Below are 17879 nucleotides of genomic sequence, written 5' to 3' on the forward strand. Positions count from 1 at the left end.
GGGGGAGTAGGGGATTAATAGCTTCATTAGGAGACTGGTTCAGTTTGGCAGGCAAGGGGAGGGCAGTTGTTTCATTAGCAGGCTGATTTAGGATATTTTCCAGAAATGGCATCTTCTGGATGGTCAATGCATACCAAAAGCCCTGTAGTAGGCAAGGGCTGAGTAAAGGACTCTTCCAACATAACCTGCTTGACATGTTACCAGAAATCAGGGTTGCCCACATTTATATGTTAAGGATATGTTCTAGGTCTTCCCATGGGAGGTATAAGGACCCTCAGAATATCTTAAATACCTGGAACTGTCTACAGTTTTGATTATTCACATCCTCTCTCTTTTGTCTTCCAGATGTCCTGGATGTGCACTCTGTCACAGGCATCATTGTGGGTGTCTGCCTGGGCCTCCTCTGCCTCCTTGCCTGCATGTGTGCTGGCCTCAGAAACAACTCCCACAGGTGAGAAGATGAGCTGGGGAATGAGGAGTGTAAATCAGAGGTTCTCAGCCTTTCTCCTCATCTTCCTCCAGAAAACATAACCCTAACAATGGCAGTCAGTCACCAAGCACATATTAAGTGCTTACTGTATGCCAGGCATTGTGCCAAGCCCCAGGGATACAAAGAACCAAGAAAAGTACAGTTCCTCCCCTCAAGGCACTTGTATTCCAATGGGGGAAATGGAAGTAGGCTTAAACAAAAGGTTTAGATAACTCCTGGATGAGAGTTTAGGGATGGATACTCTTATAAAAAAGAATTTATTAATTTCCAACTCTCCTCCTCATCTTTGGAGATTATATATATTTGTAAGCAATTGGGGTTAAGTAACTTGCTCAAGGTTACACGGCCAGGTGTTTCTGGGTGGGTGCCAAGTGTCTGAGCCCGGATTGGATCCCAGGTCATCCCGACACTGGGGCCGGTGCTCTTATTCACTGTGCTACCTGGCTGCCCCATTTGGAGATGATATTGAGGAGCGAAACCATGGCCTCCCTCCAGATGGTCCTTGGGCACCCCCATCCAAGATCAGACGCTGGGCTGGAGGAAACATTAGTGATGATTATCAAGTGGAAGATGGAGTTTGGTAGCATCTACTATTTCTTGTAAGGGTCTGCCCCAGAATCTCTTTGGTCATACCCTCCATCCATCTTCATTGTCACTGGTTCACTGGCTCCAGGGCCATCTTCAATCATCCTGATCTGTATCTGGCCACTGGACCCAGGTGGCTCCCGGAGAGAAATTGAGGTTGAAGACTTTGCACAGCCCTGCCTCACTTCAATCCAATGCACTTGCAAATCATGGCATCACCTCCCTGATGTCATGGTTGTATTTGAGAACCAAGGATGAACAACAACAAGCAACCCTGGGTCCTTCTAGGTTCCTCACTCTACACCTTATCTTGGTAGAGAGGATCTCAATGCCATGCTGACATCACTCTCCACAGGACACAACTGGCAAAAGCTGACAAAGGCCGACAAAAGCAGCTTTCTTTGTCCCTCTTTGTCTTTTCTATCATCTTGGATCAGCATTTAGAGAAGCAATTAGAAAAAGAGAAGAACTAGGGGAAATAGGAAAAGTTGATATTATATGTTTCCAAGTTGAATAATTTACTTAGATACAAAGTTGCCTAGCAAAAGATAGCCCCAGATAGCCCTTCCTGTTTCTACTGTTCTGGGTCAATGAGATATTTGCCCCCAGACAGTGGGGATAGGCAGGAAGAGGGATCAGCTCTTCCTTAAGTCCAACTTTTGGGCTAAATCTGAAATCAGGGAAATGTGAATCAAGTTAAAGGCATCTCCTTTTTTAATTTATATTTTTCCTTTAATAAATTTACCATTTATTTTTAACTTTTTTTTTTTGGTGTTCCAAATTCTCCCCCCACCTCCAGTCCTTCACACACCCATTTAGAAGGCAAGCGTTGTGATATCAGTCATACATGTGAAATCATGCAAAGCATATTTCCATATTATTAAGGTATCTTCTTTATCCAAAACACTCTACTACTTCCTTCTCCACAATTCCTCACCTCACCCCAGCCTGGGTTCAGAACAGAGGGCTTTTCCAGGATAGGTGGGAAAGGGACAATGGCTCCCATGTGGAGATGTCATTCATTGACCCAGTCTGGGTTAGATAGAATCATAGATTTAGACCTGGAAGGGTCTTAGAGGTCACTGAGTTCATTTTACAGATGAAGAAAGTGGGACTAAGAGAGGTTAAATGACTTGCGCAGGGTCACACAGATAGTATCTGAGGCAGGATTCAAACCCAGGTCCTCCTGACCTACATCCATCACTGTCTACTACTCCACAATGGCAGAATCTGGTCTTTGTTTTTGGACCTATCCAGGTATTAGGACAATGACTTCTTGCTTAAGAAGTGGCTTAAAATAAACAATTGCTGAGAATTCTTCCAATTGAGATTTTTTTAATAAGATTATTTTTTTTAATTTTTAAAAAAAGATTTTTAATAAGATTATTTAATAAGATTCCTTTCTTATTGGAAATGAAATAGAAAGAGATGGGAATTCTTGGCCAGGAGACATATCATAGTCCGTTCAGGAGCCATTTGGAGCATTTAGGATCCATTTACTCATACTCCAATGACAATGGCTTCTGGATCTTTTCAGTGTTCCGCCCCCACCCCACCCCAAGCACATCCTCTTATGCCTTTGCCTTTTTCTCCGCCTTTCCTCCTTTCTAGGGAATCGCTCCCTGGCCTGGCCTCTCCCGCAGCTGAGAACCCTCGACTTTACTCCCGGGCCCAGCTGGGGCCGCCTGGGCCACCTGCTGCCCATGAGCTTGAATCCCTTGTGTGTCCTCACCCTCGGCTTCAGGATGGATCCCTCTCTCCTTTCCCAGATCTCGATGAGGCAGCTGAAGTGCACAACCTCATGGGGGGTGGTGTTGAAGGTCGAGGCCACACCAAGAGAAAGGTGACATTTGGGGCCCCTCGTCCACAAGAACCCCTGGTTGGCCATAGCCCTAGTTTGGTGGCTTCCTCGGACTGCTCCCACATGTCAGTTCTCCCCTAGGACACCAGGGGGTGGCAGAGCATAGCATGTGCCAAGTGAGGATTTCCATTTCCTCTGGGCCAGATGTCAATGGAGGAAGAGAGAGCAGATGGGCCACCATCCCTCTGGCCAATTTGGTTCTCCCGGAGGGGAAGGGTTCCGTATAGATACCGTGGGCAGACCCTATTGATCAAGAGCCCCACTCAAAAGAGCTGGAATGAGCTCCAAGGTCGATCCCCCTTCCCAGTAGACTCGGCTTCTCTTGTTGATCCTTCCTTCTACTTGACCCACTTCACTTCCCTGAAGACAGTGAGCCCATCTGAAATGGGATCAATAGTAAATGGCCTAAACTTGAAGTCAGAATATCATGTTTTAGATCTTGATTGTTCATCCAAACTTCCTCCCTTCCCCCACATGCAGTGATTCCCTTGCCATGCCTCACACCTTCACTTCAGACTGGAGATTTAACCAGATACCTTTCCCAATGTAAAACAGATCCCACTCCTCTCCTGTCCTGCCCCCACACAGACATTGACCCCTGCCCTAAGGTTTCTCCAGTAGAGCCATTCCTAACATCTTTCCCATCCGGAAGAAGCCAGTCAGCTTGATCTCCTAATCTTTATCATCTGTATCTTAAGGCCTATGCCAAATGACATCTTCCACCTATAAATTCCACCTTTCAGGCGCCCTCACACGACAACCTCACATTCACTCCATCCCTACCCTGTAGAAAAATCTAGCTTTGGCTTTAAACACTGACCAGTCTTTTACCCTTTGCCTGCAGGTCACGTGGGCTCAGTCTGGAGGGCTGAGCTGGTCGGGAACTTGGGCTGGATGTGGGGCACCTCAGACAGGTGCTAACCCTGCTCTGACCCAAGCCCTGCTGCCCCCAGCTGGAGCAGGGCAGACCCTGCTACTTCAGGCCCTGATGTATGATGCCATGATGGTTAGTGTGTATGGAGAAGTGGGAGTGGTAAGGGTTTGGGCCAGCATTTGGTGGGTGGGAACAGCCCTCATCAGGTATCACCCATTAACTCTTCTTTGGGGTAAAGAGGTATTTCATTATCTAAACTAGTTCTCTAGAGGTACATGGGTTTCATGAATTACCTAGAGATTCCAAGAGTCTTACCCTGGAAATGACTAGATTTGGGGACCTGTCTGTACCTTTTTCTTCCAACCTAGGTTTCTTGAAAGGGATGTGAACCTCCAGACTGGCTTCAAAACCATATGGGAGTATTTGAGACCTCACAGTCTCAGACCCACCCACTGTGGTTCTAGAGCTCCTCTGACTTAGGGGACTGGGGTGACTGGGTGTCCATCTCCCTAGCCTTATCTACCTGGTGCATGTCAGAATGCTTTTTTATTTATATAGCACATTCAGGCTTTAATGAGAAGGTAGAGTGGAGTAATGGAGTCAGAGAACCTGAATGTGAATCTGTGTGCTGCTGTTTAGCACCTGCATAACCTTGACCAAGTGACTAAATCTTTCTGGGCTTCAATTTTCTTATCTTGAGAAAATTGGACGAGATGATCCTTAAGTCTCCTAGAACCTATGATACAAGAAAGACAATGAGCTTTCCTCACAATTCTGTAAGATAGGTTATTAACCTTTTCTTTTTTTGGGGGGGGGAAGGGGGAAAAGCAGAGCAATTGGGGTTAAGTGACTTGCCCAAAATCACAAGGCTAGTAAGTGTTAAGTGTCTGAGGCCAAATTTGAACTCAGGTCCTCCTGACTCCAGGGCCGGTGCTCTATTCTCTTCGCCACTTAGCCACCCCTATTGTCCTTATTTTACAGATGGCGAAACTGAGTATCAAAGAGGTTAAATCATTTTACCTTGGTTACATAGCTAGTATTGGATCTGTGACTATAAGCCTAATATTTGTTCCCCTACAGTGAACTGCCTTTCCATGTGTATCCCACAGGGCCTGGCGGTTAGTCTGGGTCCCCCTCCCCCATGTGATGGTCATTCATTGTCCCTCCCCAAAATCTGGGGTATGACAACCATTTTATTATCCCTCCACTCTGAGATGTGGTGGTCCCTTTGTGTTCTTCTCAGCATGTTCACTTTTTATATTTTGTGTTCTTTGTCCCCACCAGAGCGATGGAAGAAAGAAACCTCTTTCATCCTGCAGAAACCAAGTGGAGGCTGATGTCATTGTCCACTCTGACTTCTCAGCATCTGAAGGGCACAATGATCCTGAGCTCTATGGCCCAGAGCCTAGGGACCCCACACCTCCCGGGTCTCCAGCTTCCCCCTCCCATATCAGTGAGCTGGGGCTGGAAACAGACTGGGCAATTAGAGACCTGGGAGGAGATGAGCTAGAAGCTGCAGGGCTGGACAGACAGACTCACCAGCCAGAGGCAGCTAATGTCCAAGACCTCTGCAATGGCTTCTCCCAGCATGGAAATGCCCTGGAGAAAACAACTACTGAGTACCCTGATGCCTATACTGGTGGGCAACTGATAAAGGGATCCCCAACTCTTTCTGGACAACTAGATGGCCTTCAGGGCAGTTCCTCTGGCCTCCACTCATCCATTACAACCCAAAGTCTATGGCCCTGATTGGCAAAGCTTGGCATTTGATCTGGACCATGTGAAACAACATTTGCATTTGTGCATATGTACGTGCACCTCCTCACTAAGCCATGTGGAGACCTCCATGCGGCCCCTTGGGAGGAGCCAGTGGGTGCCCTGGAATAATTAGATCCCACACCCTAGGAGTCTGCTCTTCCCAAAGTGCCTCACTTCTTTTAGGCAGTCATGCCTTCCTGCCCCCTTAAGATCTAGGCTCCGTTCCACATTATCATACATGTGCTTCTGCAGACCCATGCAAACATGTGGATGCACACATTTGGTTAGTGGGTCGGGAGGAAGGGTGTTGTGTTTATTGGGGAATCATGGACATCTTCTACTATTGGCTTTGCTCAGTGCTTATGAGAATGAGGAGTAAATGGGTTAGTAGATAATATTCTTTCTAGGACAGTCCCCAGGAGCACCTCCTGTTGCTGTGGCCTGCCAACCTTTCCATGACTCCACATCTTTTATTACACACTCTGAGAGTGTCTCTAACACCCTGTCTTAGCAAGACAGTGCCACCCCTAGACTGCCTCCCTCTCTGGCCAGGGGTAGGCAGCCCCAAGTAGGTTCAGGTGCCTAACATTCTAGGTGCATCTTTCCTGCCACCCATTTTCCTCCTGTGTGTGCAAGTGACTCTGAGTCCCTTCTGAACAACTTTGTTTTGTTTTTATTTCGAGCAAAGCCTGGTTTTATGCTACTTGCTAGTCTCTTTCCCCATGTCCTGCCTCTCTCCCTTCCCTTGAAATCTTTCCCTCCTCTCTCCTTCCCCTTCTCTCTTTTTCTTCCTCCTGCATCTCTCCTCATCATTCTGTCTCTGTTTCCCTATGTACTCCTATCCTATCTTTTTCCTGTCTTTCTCTTACTCCCTCATCTTATTTCCCTCTCCCTGTCTCCCTTCTGTCATCCCCACTCTCTGTCTCCCTCAGCCTTTCCCTCTTGTTCTGTCTTTCTTCTCCTCTTCTCTCTTCTCTGCCCTGTCCCCATTCCCCCCCCCGCCTTACTCTTCTTTCTCTTGCCTTCTTCCCTGTAAATGCCTTCCATCTCTCCTTAGATGCTCCTCTCTCTTCCCTGTCCTGTCCTCCTTTTCCCCTGAACTGTCCCTCCACACTGCTCTCCTGCTTTTCCTGCCCTTCCACTTTCTCTCTCCTCTCTCCTCCCCTCCCTCCTCTTTATCTCCCCCGTTCTGTATTTCTCTTCCCCCCCTTTGCCCTCTCTCCCCCTCTTTTTACCTCCTCCTTGCCCCTTTTCTCCCCCTCTCATCTCTCTCACACCCTCTTCTAGTCTGTTCTTTTCATCTTTTCCCCATCCTCATCACCATCTCCCCTTTTCACTTCTCTTGTGGTTGGTTTTACATTTCCCTCCTCACAACAGGACTACCTCACATCTGTTTCAGAGGCTGAAGTGATTCCCCTGCCCCATCCATCTGTAACTAGTTCTTGTACCACCTTTCTCTAAAGATGCAACTGTGCCCACTTCAGTGACTTTAAAAAACCACAGCCCACCTGCCTGTCAGGTGCCTGTATGGGAAGCTTGCACTTCTCTGTGAAGCATCACCTCTCTCCTCCACCCTGGCCTTGGATACAGCTGGATTAATTCAGTTCATCCAAAAGATTGGGGGGGGGGTTGGTTTTAAATTTGGGGCAGTGGTGTCATAATCTAAATTGGATATTCACATGGTCACATTTGCCTGGATAATCAATTTTCTCTCTGATTTAACCTGCCAGTAGAGCAGGCTGTGAGAAAAGATTGGGGTGGGGAAAAGATTTCCTTTCCAGAGCAATAACTGAAGAGGGGGCATACCCCAGCTCCCAAGACCCAGAAGATGCCAGAGTGCAGCTACCACAGGTTTGGGGCTAACTCTGGCCAATTCCCCTACTGAAAGGACTCCACCTTTGAAACTTGACTTGATTCTAGTCCCAGGCACCAGACAGATCAGTTTAAGTAGCAGTACTCCTATGGAGCACTGAATGCTCCCAGCCTTCTGCCCTCATAGATAGGAGCCCTGAAGGGGTAGGCTATACCCCCATCTCCCCCCATCCCCAAGATCTGTATAAGTAGATCACCTAAGAAAGACCAGAGTAGGGTGGGGGTGGGGAGGGAGGCCAGGGTGAGAAGATACCATGTTTCATTCCTTTGGTTTAAACTCATTTCTGGAATCATTATAGAACCTTCTACATGGTATCTGAGGTCCTTTCTATCCAATCCTGTGATTCTCAGCACCTAGCAGAGTTTGTTGTACGCTAGGTTCTTAATAAATGCTCATTGATTAATTGTTCCTATTCGTGTATGCCAACTCCCATTCCCTAGGCAGGATAGACACTTACTTTTCACTTTAATCCTTTTCCTAGGGCACTGTGTTTGGGATTGGGGAGAAACTTCTCCCTGTTTGCTACTTTAAACAGAATAGAGAGTCATGGGTTAACTCTGGCTTCTGTGCCAAATTAAGAAACAATCTTCTTTCTTCCCCCCATCCCTCCCCACCCCATCAAATCATGAAATATATTCCAGAGTTCCTATAGTTTCATCAGACTATTGGTGTGGAAACAGAAGGCATCTGTGTGTTTATTACGTGTTGTTTCACTCATGCTTGAAACCCTTAACCTGTAGACCTGCTTCCCCACCCCCCTCCAAACCTCCCCATCATCACCAGCATCCCACTAAAGATCAAGGAGGTTGGCATTGGAGGCTGCTGAACCCAGAACCATTCATAGCTCCTGCCATTTCCAGTAGCCTTTGGGGCTACGGCTTGACTACACAGCCGTGCACATTGGCTTGTTGCTCAGAAGGTCGGAATCCTTGCTTTATTTTGTTTTCCTGTTTCTACTCTGATGTTTATGGCAGCAGCTCAGGCCTGGCTGTACGCTTCTAGCGTGGCACTGTGTGTCCTCATTTTTCATGTCCTTGTTTAACAGGCAGTGAAATTCTGGTTTAAATTAAGTAGCTGCAAATGAGACAATTTATAACCCATTAGGTTGGGATGGAAAATTGTTTCTCAAAAGCAAATAAGTAATAAATCTGGTCTCTGCCTATAACTCATACTTGATAAGAAAGTGGGCCTGATCCTTTCCAGCATTCCAGATGCTGTTTTGCTCAGCAAATCATCTTGGAGGTGCTGGCTTTGTCTCTTAAAAGTATTTACTGGGAAAGAGACTGTTGGTACGTTACAGGGTAGAGTCTCCACTCTCTTATCACTTTTCACTGATGCTGCTTTTTAAAAAATGATTTTGCTTTAAGATTTCCTTCCTATGATGCATGACAAGTGTAATCAGCACCTGCCCTACTATTTATCTGTATTAGCTCATGCTGTATTATTTAATTATCTCTTTCTTTCCTTAGCAGCTTCTCGCCTCTCCTCACAGATATTCTTTAGCGTTAAGATGCCAAGATGGCAATGACCATGTATCCCTTCATTAATGAATTAATAAACTATTTTCCAAAAAAAAATGCTGTGTTCTCCACAGGAACCAAATTCAGTTTAATTCAACAAGCATGTATTAAGCACCTACTGTTTTCTAAGCATTGGGAATACAAAGATGGGAAAAGTCAAAGTTCCTGTCTTCAAGGAACTTACACTCTTGGGGGGAGAGGGAAGGAGGGGATGCATGAGTGGACAGCTTTTACACAGATAAATCAAAATATTTGATTTTATTTGGATTTTGTAATTTCAGGGTGGGATGGGAGCCCAGCACCAACACCTGGAAGAATTAGGAAAGGCTTCTCATAGGAAGTGATGCTTGAACTGATCCTTGAAGGAGCTAGGAGTGCCAAGAAGCAGAATAAAAGAGGTAGACTGTTTCAGACTGTGCAATAATAATAACTAAGATTAATAATAGCTAGCATTTTATAGCACCTACTAAGTGCTTTACAATTATTATATTCATTGATCCTCACAAAAACCCTAGGAGGTGTATTATCCCTATTTTACAGATGAGGAAACTGAGGCAAACAGAGGTGACCCCAGGGTCACAGAGCTAGTATGTGCCTTGGACTATGTTTGAACTCAGGTCTTCTTGACTCTAGACCCGGGGATCTATCTACCTTGTCACCTAGCTGCCCTAGTAATGAAATGAGTTTCAAGTAGGCCAATCTGGCTGGGATGTAGAGTTAATGGGGGGCATTAAATGAAATCAGCCTGAAAAGAGGATCGAGCAAGATTGTAAAGGGCTTTATAAGCCCCAACAGAGGATTTTGTATTTTGTCCTAGAAGCAATAGGAAGTTAACTGAGGCTTCTTAAGAAGGAGAGGGACATGGTCAGACCTGCACTTTAGGAATAACAATTTGATAGGTAGGTAGGGGATACATTGAAGAAGGGAGACACCAGAGGCAGAGAGAGCAATTAGGAGGATATTGCAATGTAGACTTTTAGTTAGAGGGCCTGAACTAGGGTTGTGGCCACTTGAGTGGAAAAAACCATAGACTAGTAGTTACAGTGGTGGAAAACAGCTTTTCTGCCCAAGGAAATTTCTCCAAGACAAGAAATGGTGTTTTTTTTAAATATATACGGGGAAAGCATGTAGCAATAGATCATGTAGTTAAGAGGGACCACAGAGGTCATGAATTCCAACACCCTCCTTCTTCAGATGAGGAAACTGAGGTCCAGCATGTCAAGTCAATCAAAAGGTATTAAGTGCCACTGTGTCTGGTACTGGGTATACAAAAATAGTAGTGAATGGTAACATCAAATTAGTGACAGAGCAAGTATTTAAACTAGGTTTTATGGTTCCAAATCCAGTGTTCTTTCCACTGTTCTACAGGGAATCAGGTTCTCTCTTACTTTATAAGCACAGAGGAAAAAAAGAGCCAGACTTTCTCCATAGGAATTTTCAAGGTGATCTGAGCATCACTTTGTTAACCTTACTCCTCTATCTGCCCAGCACTGAACAAGGCCCTTGGGAATGTAGAGCCTAGATGCTAAAGAAAACATGAGAATCAACAAAAGAATCAAAGAATTGCCATGCAACAGGAAAGGCCAGGTAATATTAGATAACATAAATTTACAGGAAATGGAGTCTAGATGTTTGAGTGAATCTTTCCATGTGTATTCAGGAACACATCAGTAGGAATAGAAGACATTCACACTGGGGATCTGAATACATGTTTTAGTCCTTTACCTCTGGCTCTGTGGACGTGGTACATGCTTCTTCAGAAGGGCTGGATCCCCATACCGATGGGAGCAGGAAAAAAGGGACACAGTCAGTTTTGATTCTGATCCCAGAGTGAATTGGTAGGTGAGATCCTCAAGTAATGGAGGAGGGGGAGAGGAGGCTGGAAGGACATCAGAGAGGAAGAAAGTAAGCATATTTGTACATAACAGATTATCAATCTTTGCATGTCATTCAAACTATGAACTTTTATAAGTTCAGAGGATTTAACACATTTATCAATATGACTTTGAAAACTAACAGTGGCAATTGATGAAGCCAAGTCTACTTCTCCTACATTCCCAAAGAATTTGAGAGGGCATGAAGTAAGAAGATTGTTGAACTCCTACAGGGAAATCAATCAGGGAGGTTTCTTCCCTTTCTACCCTCATATAACGTTGTTAAGATGTTCCAGTGATTCCCTTTAACAATAATAAAAGTTCACATCTATATAGCACTTGAGGATTTATACATTTTATGTACATTATTTCATTTGGTCCTCTGAACAGCCCTGAGAGATAGGTATTATGATTCTTTCTATTTTACAGATGATGAAACTGAGACTCCACAAGGTTAAGCAAACGTGCCCAGGATCACACAACTAGTAGTTGTCTGAAGTGGGATAATCATAATAATATTGACATTTACACATACACCATCTCATTTGATCCTGACAGCAACTTGGTGGGGGTAAATGCTATCATTAGCCTCAATCTGTGGTTGCTGAGTTGTTTCAATCGTGTCTGACTGTTCATTGCCCCATTTGGGGTTTTGTTGGCAAAGATACTTTAGTGGTTTGCCATTGCCTTCTCCACTTCATTTTACTAATGGGCAAACAGAGTTAAGTGACTTGCCTACGCTCACCCAGCTGCCCAGTGTCTGAGGCTATATTTGAACTCATGAAGCTGAGTCTTCTTGTGTTCTGTCCACTCTACTACCTTGCAGCCCCTTCCAGATGAGGAAATTGAGGTCAAGAAAGTGGCTTGACCAGGATCATAAAGTAGGATTTGAACTCTGATCTTACTGATATCAACTTCAACACTATCCACTAATACCATGTTCCATTCTGATAAACGTTGGATAGTAACCAGTTAGGTATCTTTTCACCTCAGGAACTGAGAGATGTGCTTTATACAGGAAAGTGGTCTTCCCCTGCCCTCTTCCCTCAATTAATACTTCCTTCCCCCAACCCAACAAATATGTGGAAGACCTTAGAATTCCCAAAGTTGTGCAGATTTTGTTTAAATTGAATTCATGTGGTTCTAAACTCATACCCATTCTTTTAGAGGCAACCTGATTACATTGTAATCACTGGCACCCAAGTTTCTTGGTACCAAAACCAAGACACGGGAAAGAAGGAGGACTGAAAGAGACTTTCTAGACTGTCTTGTTCAATGATTTTATAGATTAGGGAATTTGGAGCACAGAGAAAGGAATTACCTAGCAAAAGTTCGAGTTAGATCCAGTCCTGATGCTCTTTCTGGCATGCCACATGGCCTCCCAGTCAAGTAGACAAAAATAGGATTGAACAATCTGTGAGTGACAAAGAGAAAAGGGACCAGCCTGTCTTCATCCCTTCCCCCCAAACACATAAATCCTAATGTCCCAGGCTAAGTGTGAGATTCTCTCCCCTCCTCAGTGAGAAGATTGCCTGATTCCAGACAAATATTGAAGGCATAGACACAGACAACATTTAGTGGAAGTGTTGCAGTGGATAAAATATAAACAATACAAATGTTTGGCATTTAAAGCCCGTCACAATCTGGCTCCAGCCTGTCGTTCCAAACTCTCTTCATACTCTGTCTTACAGCCAAACTGGGCTGTTCCCCATATATTCCCAGAATGCCATCTCTTATCACCTCTGGTTCTTCAAATTCCTCAATTCCACTAAGACTCAGTTCAAGTGGCACCTCCTACATGGGACCTTTCCTGATTCCCCTGCCCCAATAAATTATTTTATATTTACTTAGAATATATTTTTATTGCCTTACCTATATGTATATGGCCTCATTTTCCTCATATATTTAAAATGAACAGATTAGATTACATGTCCTCTCTAAGTTCCTTTATATCTCTAAATGTATTTCCCCCTTTATAGAATGGAAGCTTTTTGAGGACAAGAATATTTGATTTTTATCTTTAATCCATTGTACCTTAGCATAGTGCCTTGCACATAGTAGGTCTTCAACAAATGGTAAGTGAATCTGTGATAGACCCAACAGGAGTCACAGTACTCAGGATTCATGACCATGATAGGATAGCATGGACAATGTTCTATGTAAATTTATGTGGTTTAGATACTCCTACCATACATCCTCACCTGGGTCCTATGTTTTATTACCAGCCAATGTGTTTCTTGACAGATGATCTCTTTGAAAGTTTTCCAATTAGAAAGCATGGTAATAGTCCTTCCTAAATTTCTGTCACATTGTAAATTTTTCATTGTGTTTAAACATTTTGGTCACGATCTAAAAAAATACCACTTCAAAAGTAGTGTGAAAGGCATGGCTTCATTTTGGTGAAGAGGGTGGGGGTGGGGGAGTGTGGTCTGTACCTGTGATTTCATCAGTGTAGAGAGCTCCTAGTATGAAATCTCCCTCCTCAACACAGGTTGTCAATTCATCTATAATTTATAATCTCAGAGACTTGTCTGAGTCACTGTGAAAAGCTAAATGACCTGATCAGTATCACACAGCTAGTAGGTGTCAGAAGTAGGACTTGGATCCTGTTCTTACTGACTCTAGGCAGGCCCTCTATCCACTGTCAATTACAACTGTCTACTTTTCATCCTAATTTTACAGATGTGGAAACTGACAGAAAGGTAAAGTGATTTTCATTAGCTCTCTTATCCAAATAAAAGTAGATCCGGAGCTATGGATTATCCCAGGGTGAGAGGGTATCCCAAGAAATCTCAAAACTGAATGACTTAACTGATTTTGTGGTACTCACATGCTTCCCAGGAGGTCACTAAAAACTTTTTGCTGTTTTATTCAAGTATTCCCTGTCTATGTGTATGTCTCTCTGTGTTTCTCCCTCTCCCATTTCTCCCCCTATACTTTTATCTCTTGCAGTCTTCTTCCTCCCTCTCCCTTGTCTCTACACACACACAAACACACACACACCTATCTGTTGTTACCTATCTTCTCTGCAAATGCACACCTATCTATCTAATCTATCACTTAGGAAGTACCAAGGTGAGTCAATGGATATAGTCAGGAAGATCTGAGTTCAAATTCTTCTTCAGACACTAGTGTGACCCTGAGCTGGAGAAGGAAATGGCAAACCATTCCTGTATCTTTGCCAAGAAAATTTCATGGACACAGTATGGTCCATGGGGTCACTAGGAGTGAGACATGATTAACAACAACATCACCTGTTTATCTTCCCTAGGCATATACACCCTACACATATACACTATCTAGAGTGTAAGACTTTGGTTCAAATTCTTCCACTGAGTGGTAAGCCACAAGGGGCTTGGTCAGTTTCAAAACAGGGCATCTCTGCCTCTTTCGTCTCTTCTTCCAGGCTTCCTGTACACACACACATGCCCTCCACTTCCCCCCTCTCCGTTATTTTGAAAGTCAAGCCTGAGGGTGCACTCCCAGTCTTTCTTGGTAACTCCTTCTCAAAGATCTTCCTTCTCGCAGAAGGAGGGAGAGGTCCACAGAGCTTCGAAGCTCGCCGGGACTGCAGGAGCTTAGGGAGTTCTAGGGCCCCGCCGGCCTCAGTTCAAAGAGTGGAAGGAGGGCGGGAGAGGGGGAGGCAGCGGCGCTGCCGGGGATGTCCGGCCGAATAAAGCGCTGGTTGGGTCTTTTGTTCCCCAGACTGGGCCTCCAGAGAGAGGGGGTTGGGGAGAAGGGGGGAGGGGACAGGGTGGCTAGAGGGGAAAGGGGGAGGGAAGAGGGGAGGGAATGGAGGCAGTGGGAGGAGAGAGCGGGCCAGCGGCGGGTGGGGAGCGTGTGCTCCGAGCGCTCGGAGCGAGATGCTGACAGATCGCTCCTCTATGTGCAAGATGGCGCAAGCGCCGAGTTCCCCGCAGCCCCGACGCTCCTAGGCAGCGGCATGCGGTCCCAGCCTCCAGCCGCCCGGGCTCGGCCGCGGCCCGGGCCCCGATCTCGGCCCCGGCGCCGTCTTCGAGGGGCGTAGTGTGGACACTAACAGGTCCGGAGCTGAGCAGAAAAGAGCAAAGCACCCCATGGCTCCGCCGCGCCCCGCGCTCCTGCGCCCCCGCTTCTGGCTGCTGCTGCTTCGGCTGCTGCTGCTGCAGCTCGTTCTTGGAAGCGGTGAGTGTCGGGGCAGGGGCCGGGCAAGGGCAGGGGCAGGGGCAAGGGGAGGCGGGGCCGAGCGGACTGCGGACCCAGGACCAAAACTAGATTGGGGCGGAGTCCGAGAGGGGAAGAAGCCCGGAGTGAAGGGAGAATGAGTGGGGATAGAATCCAGAGTGAAGGGATATAGAGAGAGGTTGGACCCCGGGAGGGGTTGGAGCCCTGAGTGAAGGGAGATGGAGAAGGGTGGACCAAGGGAGATGGAGCGGAGATGGACAGTACGGGAGGGGATGGAACCCAGGGAGAAGGGAGATGGAGCGGAGATGGACCCGGGGAAGGAATGCAGCTCGGGGTGAAGGGAGAGGGAGCAAGGATGGGCCACGGGAAGGGATTGGAGTCTGGAGTACTTAAGACGGAGAGAGGATGAAACCCAGAGTGAAGGGAGATGGAGAGAGGATGGACCCCGGAGGGGTAGACCCCAAGGTGAAAGGAGATGGAGCCGGGATAGAATAGAGTCTGAGAGGAGTCTGAGGCTGAGTGGATGGAGCTCAGAGTGAAGAGAGATACAGGTGAAGGAAGTAAAACTGAGTCCAAGACGTAACCTAGCCCAGATAGAAGAGAGAAAAAGAGAGAGCAGTCCCAGAAGGTTCCGATCCTGCAGTGAGCAGACAGCCAGGACAGAAAGGAGAATGAGAGGAAACTCAGCCGGGAGTTAGGGGGCTTCGAGCAGGATTGAAATGGGAAAATGGAAGGAAACTGGAGTGAAAGAAGGCAGAAAGGGACGGATCCCTGAGTAGGAGAGATAGTATTGGAACTGAGCAACTAGTGTGCAGGCAACTGAGTGCGATTTGAGAAGAGAAGGGACAGAGCGGGTAGTAGGGATGTGTCAGAAGAGGGGAGTTTCAGTCTAGGACTCAGCGTGGGATTGAGAGGAGGCTTCTGGTCTTAGAGACAAATAAAGCCAGAACCTGGTCTTCCGGGGTCGCAAAAAGAGATGCTGCCGGTGAGAGATATACACCACAAGGAGGCAAGCACGATTACTTTTCCACCCATTCAAAAGTGCACCGGGGTACACAGGTTCATCCAGACTTACAAAACGTTCACACATCCAGGATGCTTGCAGACAGGCACACTCACTCTGGGGCTGGGTCGGGCTTGCCTATACTTGGCAGTAATCTCTGTCTGGCCAGAATGGACCGATTCTCTGTCCTCTGCTCCCATCCTGGTCGGGCTTCTCCAGCCCTAATGTTTGACCTGCATTTATCCTGGGCTCCTATCCTCTCTTAACAGCATCCAACCTTCCCTCTCCTGGAGTCATTGAAGAAACTTCTTCATGCACCTTCACAGCAGTTGGGGAGATGCTGACCAGAGGCTAGGGAAGGTTAAGTAGAGACTGAAAATAGGCTGCTTTATTCCATCTTAAAGAATTTTTCAAAACACAGTTATTGAAGGAGTTGATGTTTTCGTTTACTCGCTCTTTGAAAGTAACTCGGGCACTTTAGATGGTTGTTCCGCTTTAGCGAAGGAAAATCCTCTTGGTTCCTATGGCGGTGTGCTTTACCCAGATGCTAATTAGCCTGCTCTCTAAGCAGCATGCTTCCTCGCTCGGTTGCCCCCCAGGTCAGCAGTCAGCTATCAGTCTCAGTCAGCTAGTGCCAGAGGGAGGGAACTGGTCTCGGTGAGGTCACAAAGGGAGTGAGCTGGGGGTGGGTAGGGTGGAGAGCAGGGTTTGGCTCTGAATCTCAGGCTCTTTTTGTATGACTCCTCAGGGGTGGGGGAGAAGGCCCTACTCTCTCACCCTCAGGGTAAAGTTGAGCAATTTGTGGTGCTGGGTCCCATTAATTGGATAATAAGCCAAGCAGGCTGTGGGGTGAAGGAGATGGAGAAACTGGACCTTTGGTCGTCTGGGATGAGAACAAGCTTTCTCTCTCACACCTCATCTCTTCCTTCATCTCCTTTCTGTCTTCTCCCCTTCCCCTCCCATTCCTTCCCTTTCTTCTCCTTCACTGGAGGGACTGAAGTCTTCTAGTTAAACCTCTTGGTTTTGTACTTAAAATTGAGTTTCCAGAGGGTAGATTGCCCAAAGACACAGAAATAGTAAAGTGGTAGAGTCCTATTCAAACTCACATCCTCTGAATGTTAACATATGCAGTTTCTTGGCAGGAGGAAGCATTTTCAAAGGACTTTCTCTCTTTTCTCTTTTTTTAATGGATTTGGGCTGACCTAGAGAAGAAGGGAGAAAAATTAGAGATTTTTTTCCCCTTCTCTTACGGTACACTTTAGCCCAGCATATGTTAATAGGGGGAACAACCTCAGAAGAGGGACTAGGTCACAAAGTCATGCCGAAATCAAACCCAGGCATCTGATCTCCCCAGGTATTGGAGTGGGTACCTGTGTCCTTCATCTTCAAGTGGGAAAGGGCAAAGAATGCTTAAGGTGTCCCAAAGGATAGAAAGAACCCTTGACTGGGAGTCAGAAAGACCTAAGTTCAAATTCCTCCTTGGTCACTTACTCTGTGCCATGGGCAAATCATTTAACCTCTGACTGCCTCAGTTTCCTCATCTATAAAGCCGTAGTTAATTATAGCACTTACTTCCTGAAATTGTGAGGATAATATGGGATATTTGTAAAGTACTTTGCCAACCTTAAAACTCTATATAAATGCTCGATAGTATTATTGGGGGGAGGGGTGGTGTTTTGGTAGTAATTGTGACTAAGCAAAATTAATGGAGCTTATCTCTTAAGGTCCTTTCCAGACCTAACTTGTCATGATTCTATGACAGCTAAAAAAAGAAAGAAAGAAAGAGAGAGAGGGGGAAAGGAAGGAAGGAAGGAAGGAAGGAAGGAAGGAAGGAAGGAAGGAAGGAAGGAAGGAAGGAAGGAAGGAAGGAAGGAAGG

General features: G+C 46.0%; 2 protein-coding genes across 5 annotated transcripts in view; both read left to right on the top strand.

Moving 5' to 3' along the window:
• IGDCC4 (immunoglobulin superfamily DCC subclass member 4) overlaps positions 1 to 9018 on the top strand; it is a 43001-nt gene extending 33983 nt beyond the window's left edge. For all 4 annotated transcript variants that reach the window (XM_069098278.1, XM_069098275.1, XM_069098277.1 and 1 more), the window contains 4 exons: positions 346 to 451; positions 2687 to 2918; positions 3781 to 3942; positions 5095 to 9018. In XM_069098278.1, the coding sequence (XP_068954379.1) occupies positions 346 to 451; positions 2687 to 2918; positions 3781 to 3942; positions 5095 to 5559 (965 nt within the window). In that variant the 3' untranslated portion in view covers positions 5560 to 9018. The remainder of the gene's footprint in view (positions 1 to 345; positions 452 to 2686; positions 2919 to 3780; positions 3943 to 5094) is intronic.
• Positions 9019 to 14673: 5655 nt separating this feature from the next.
• Positions 14674 to 17879, top strand: part of IGDCC3 (immunoglobulin superfamily DCC subclass member 3) — a 66529-nt gene continuing 63323 nt past the window's right edge. Inside the window, exon 1 of the mRNA XM_069098279.1 lies at positions 14674 to 14999. Within this exon, the coding sequence (XP_068954380.1) occupies positions 14912 to 14999 (88 nt within the window). The 5' untranslated portion in view covers positions 14674 to 14911. The remainder of the gene's footprint in view (positions 15000 to 17879) is intronic.

The sequence above is a fragment of the Petaurus breviceps genome, unplaced genomic scaffold, assembly GCF_028583685.1.
Source record: "Petaurus breviceps papuanus isolate PSGF00001 unplaced genomic scaffold, PetGlider_PUasm1.0 37, whole genome shotgun sequence".
In the NCBI taxonomy this organism is placed as follows: Eukaryota; Metazoa; Chordata; class Mammalia; order Diprotodontia; family Petauridae; genus Petaurus; species Petaurus breviceps.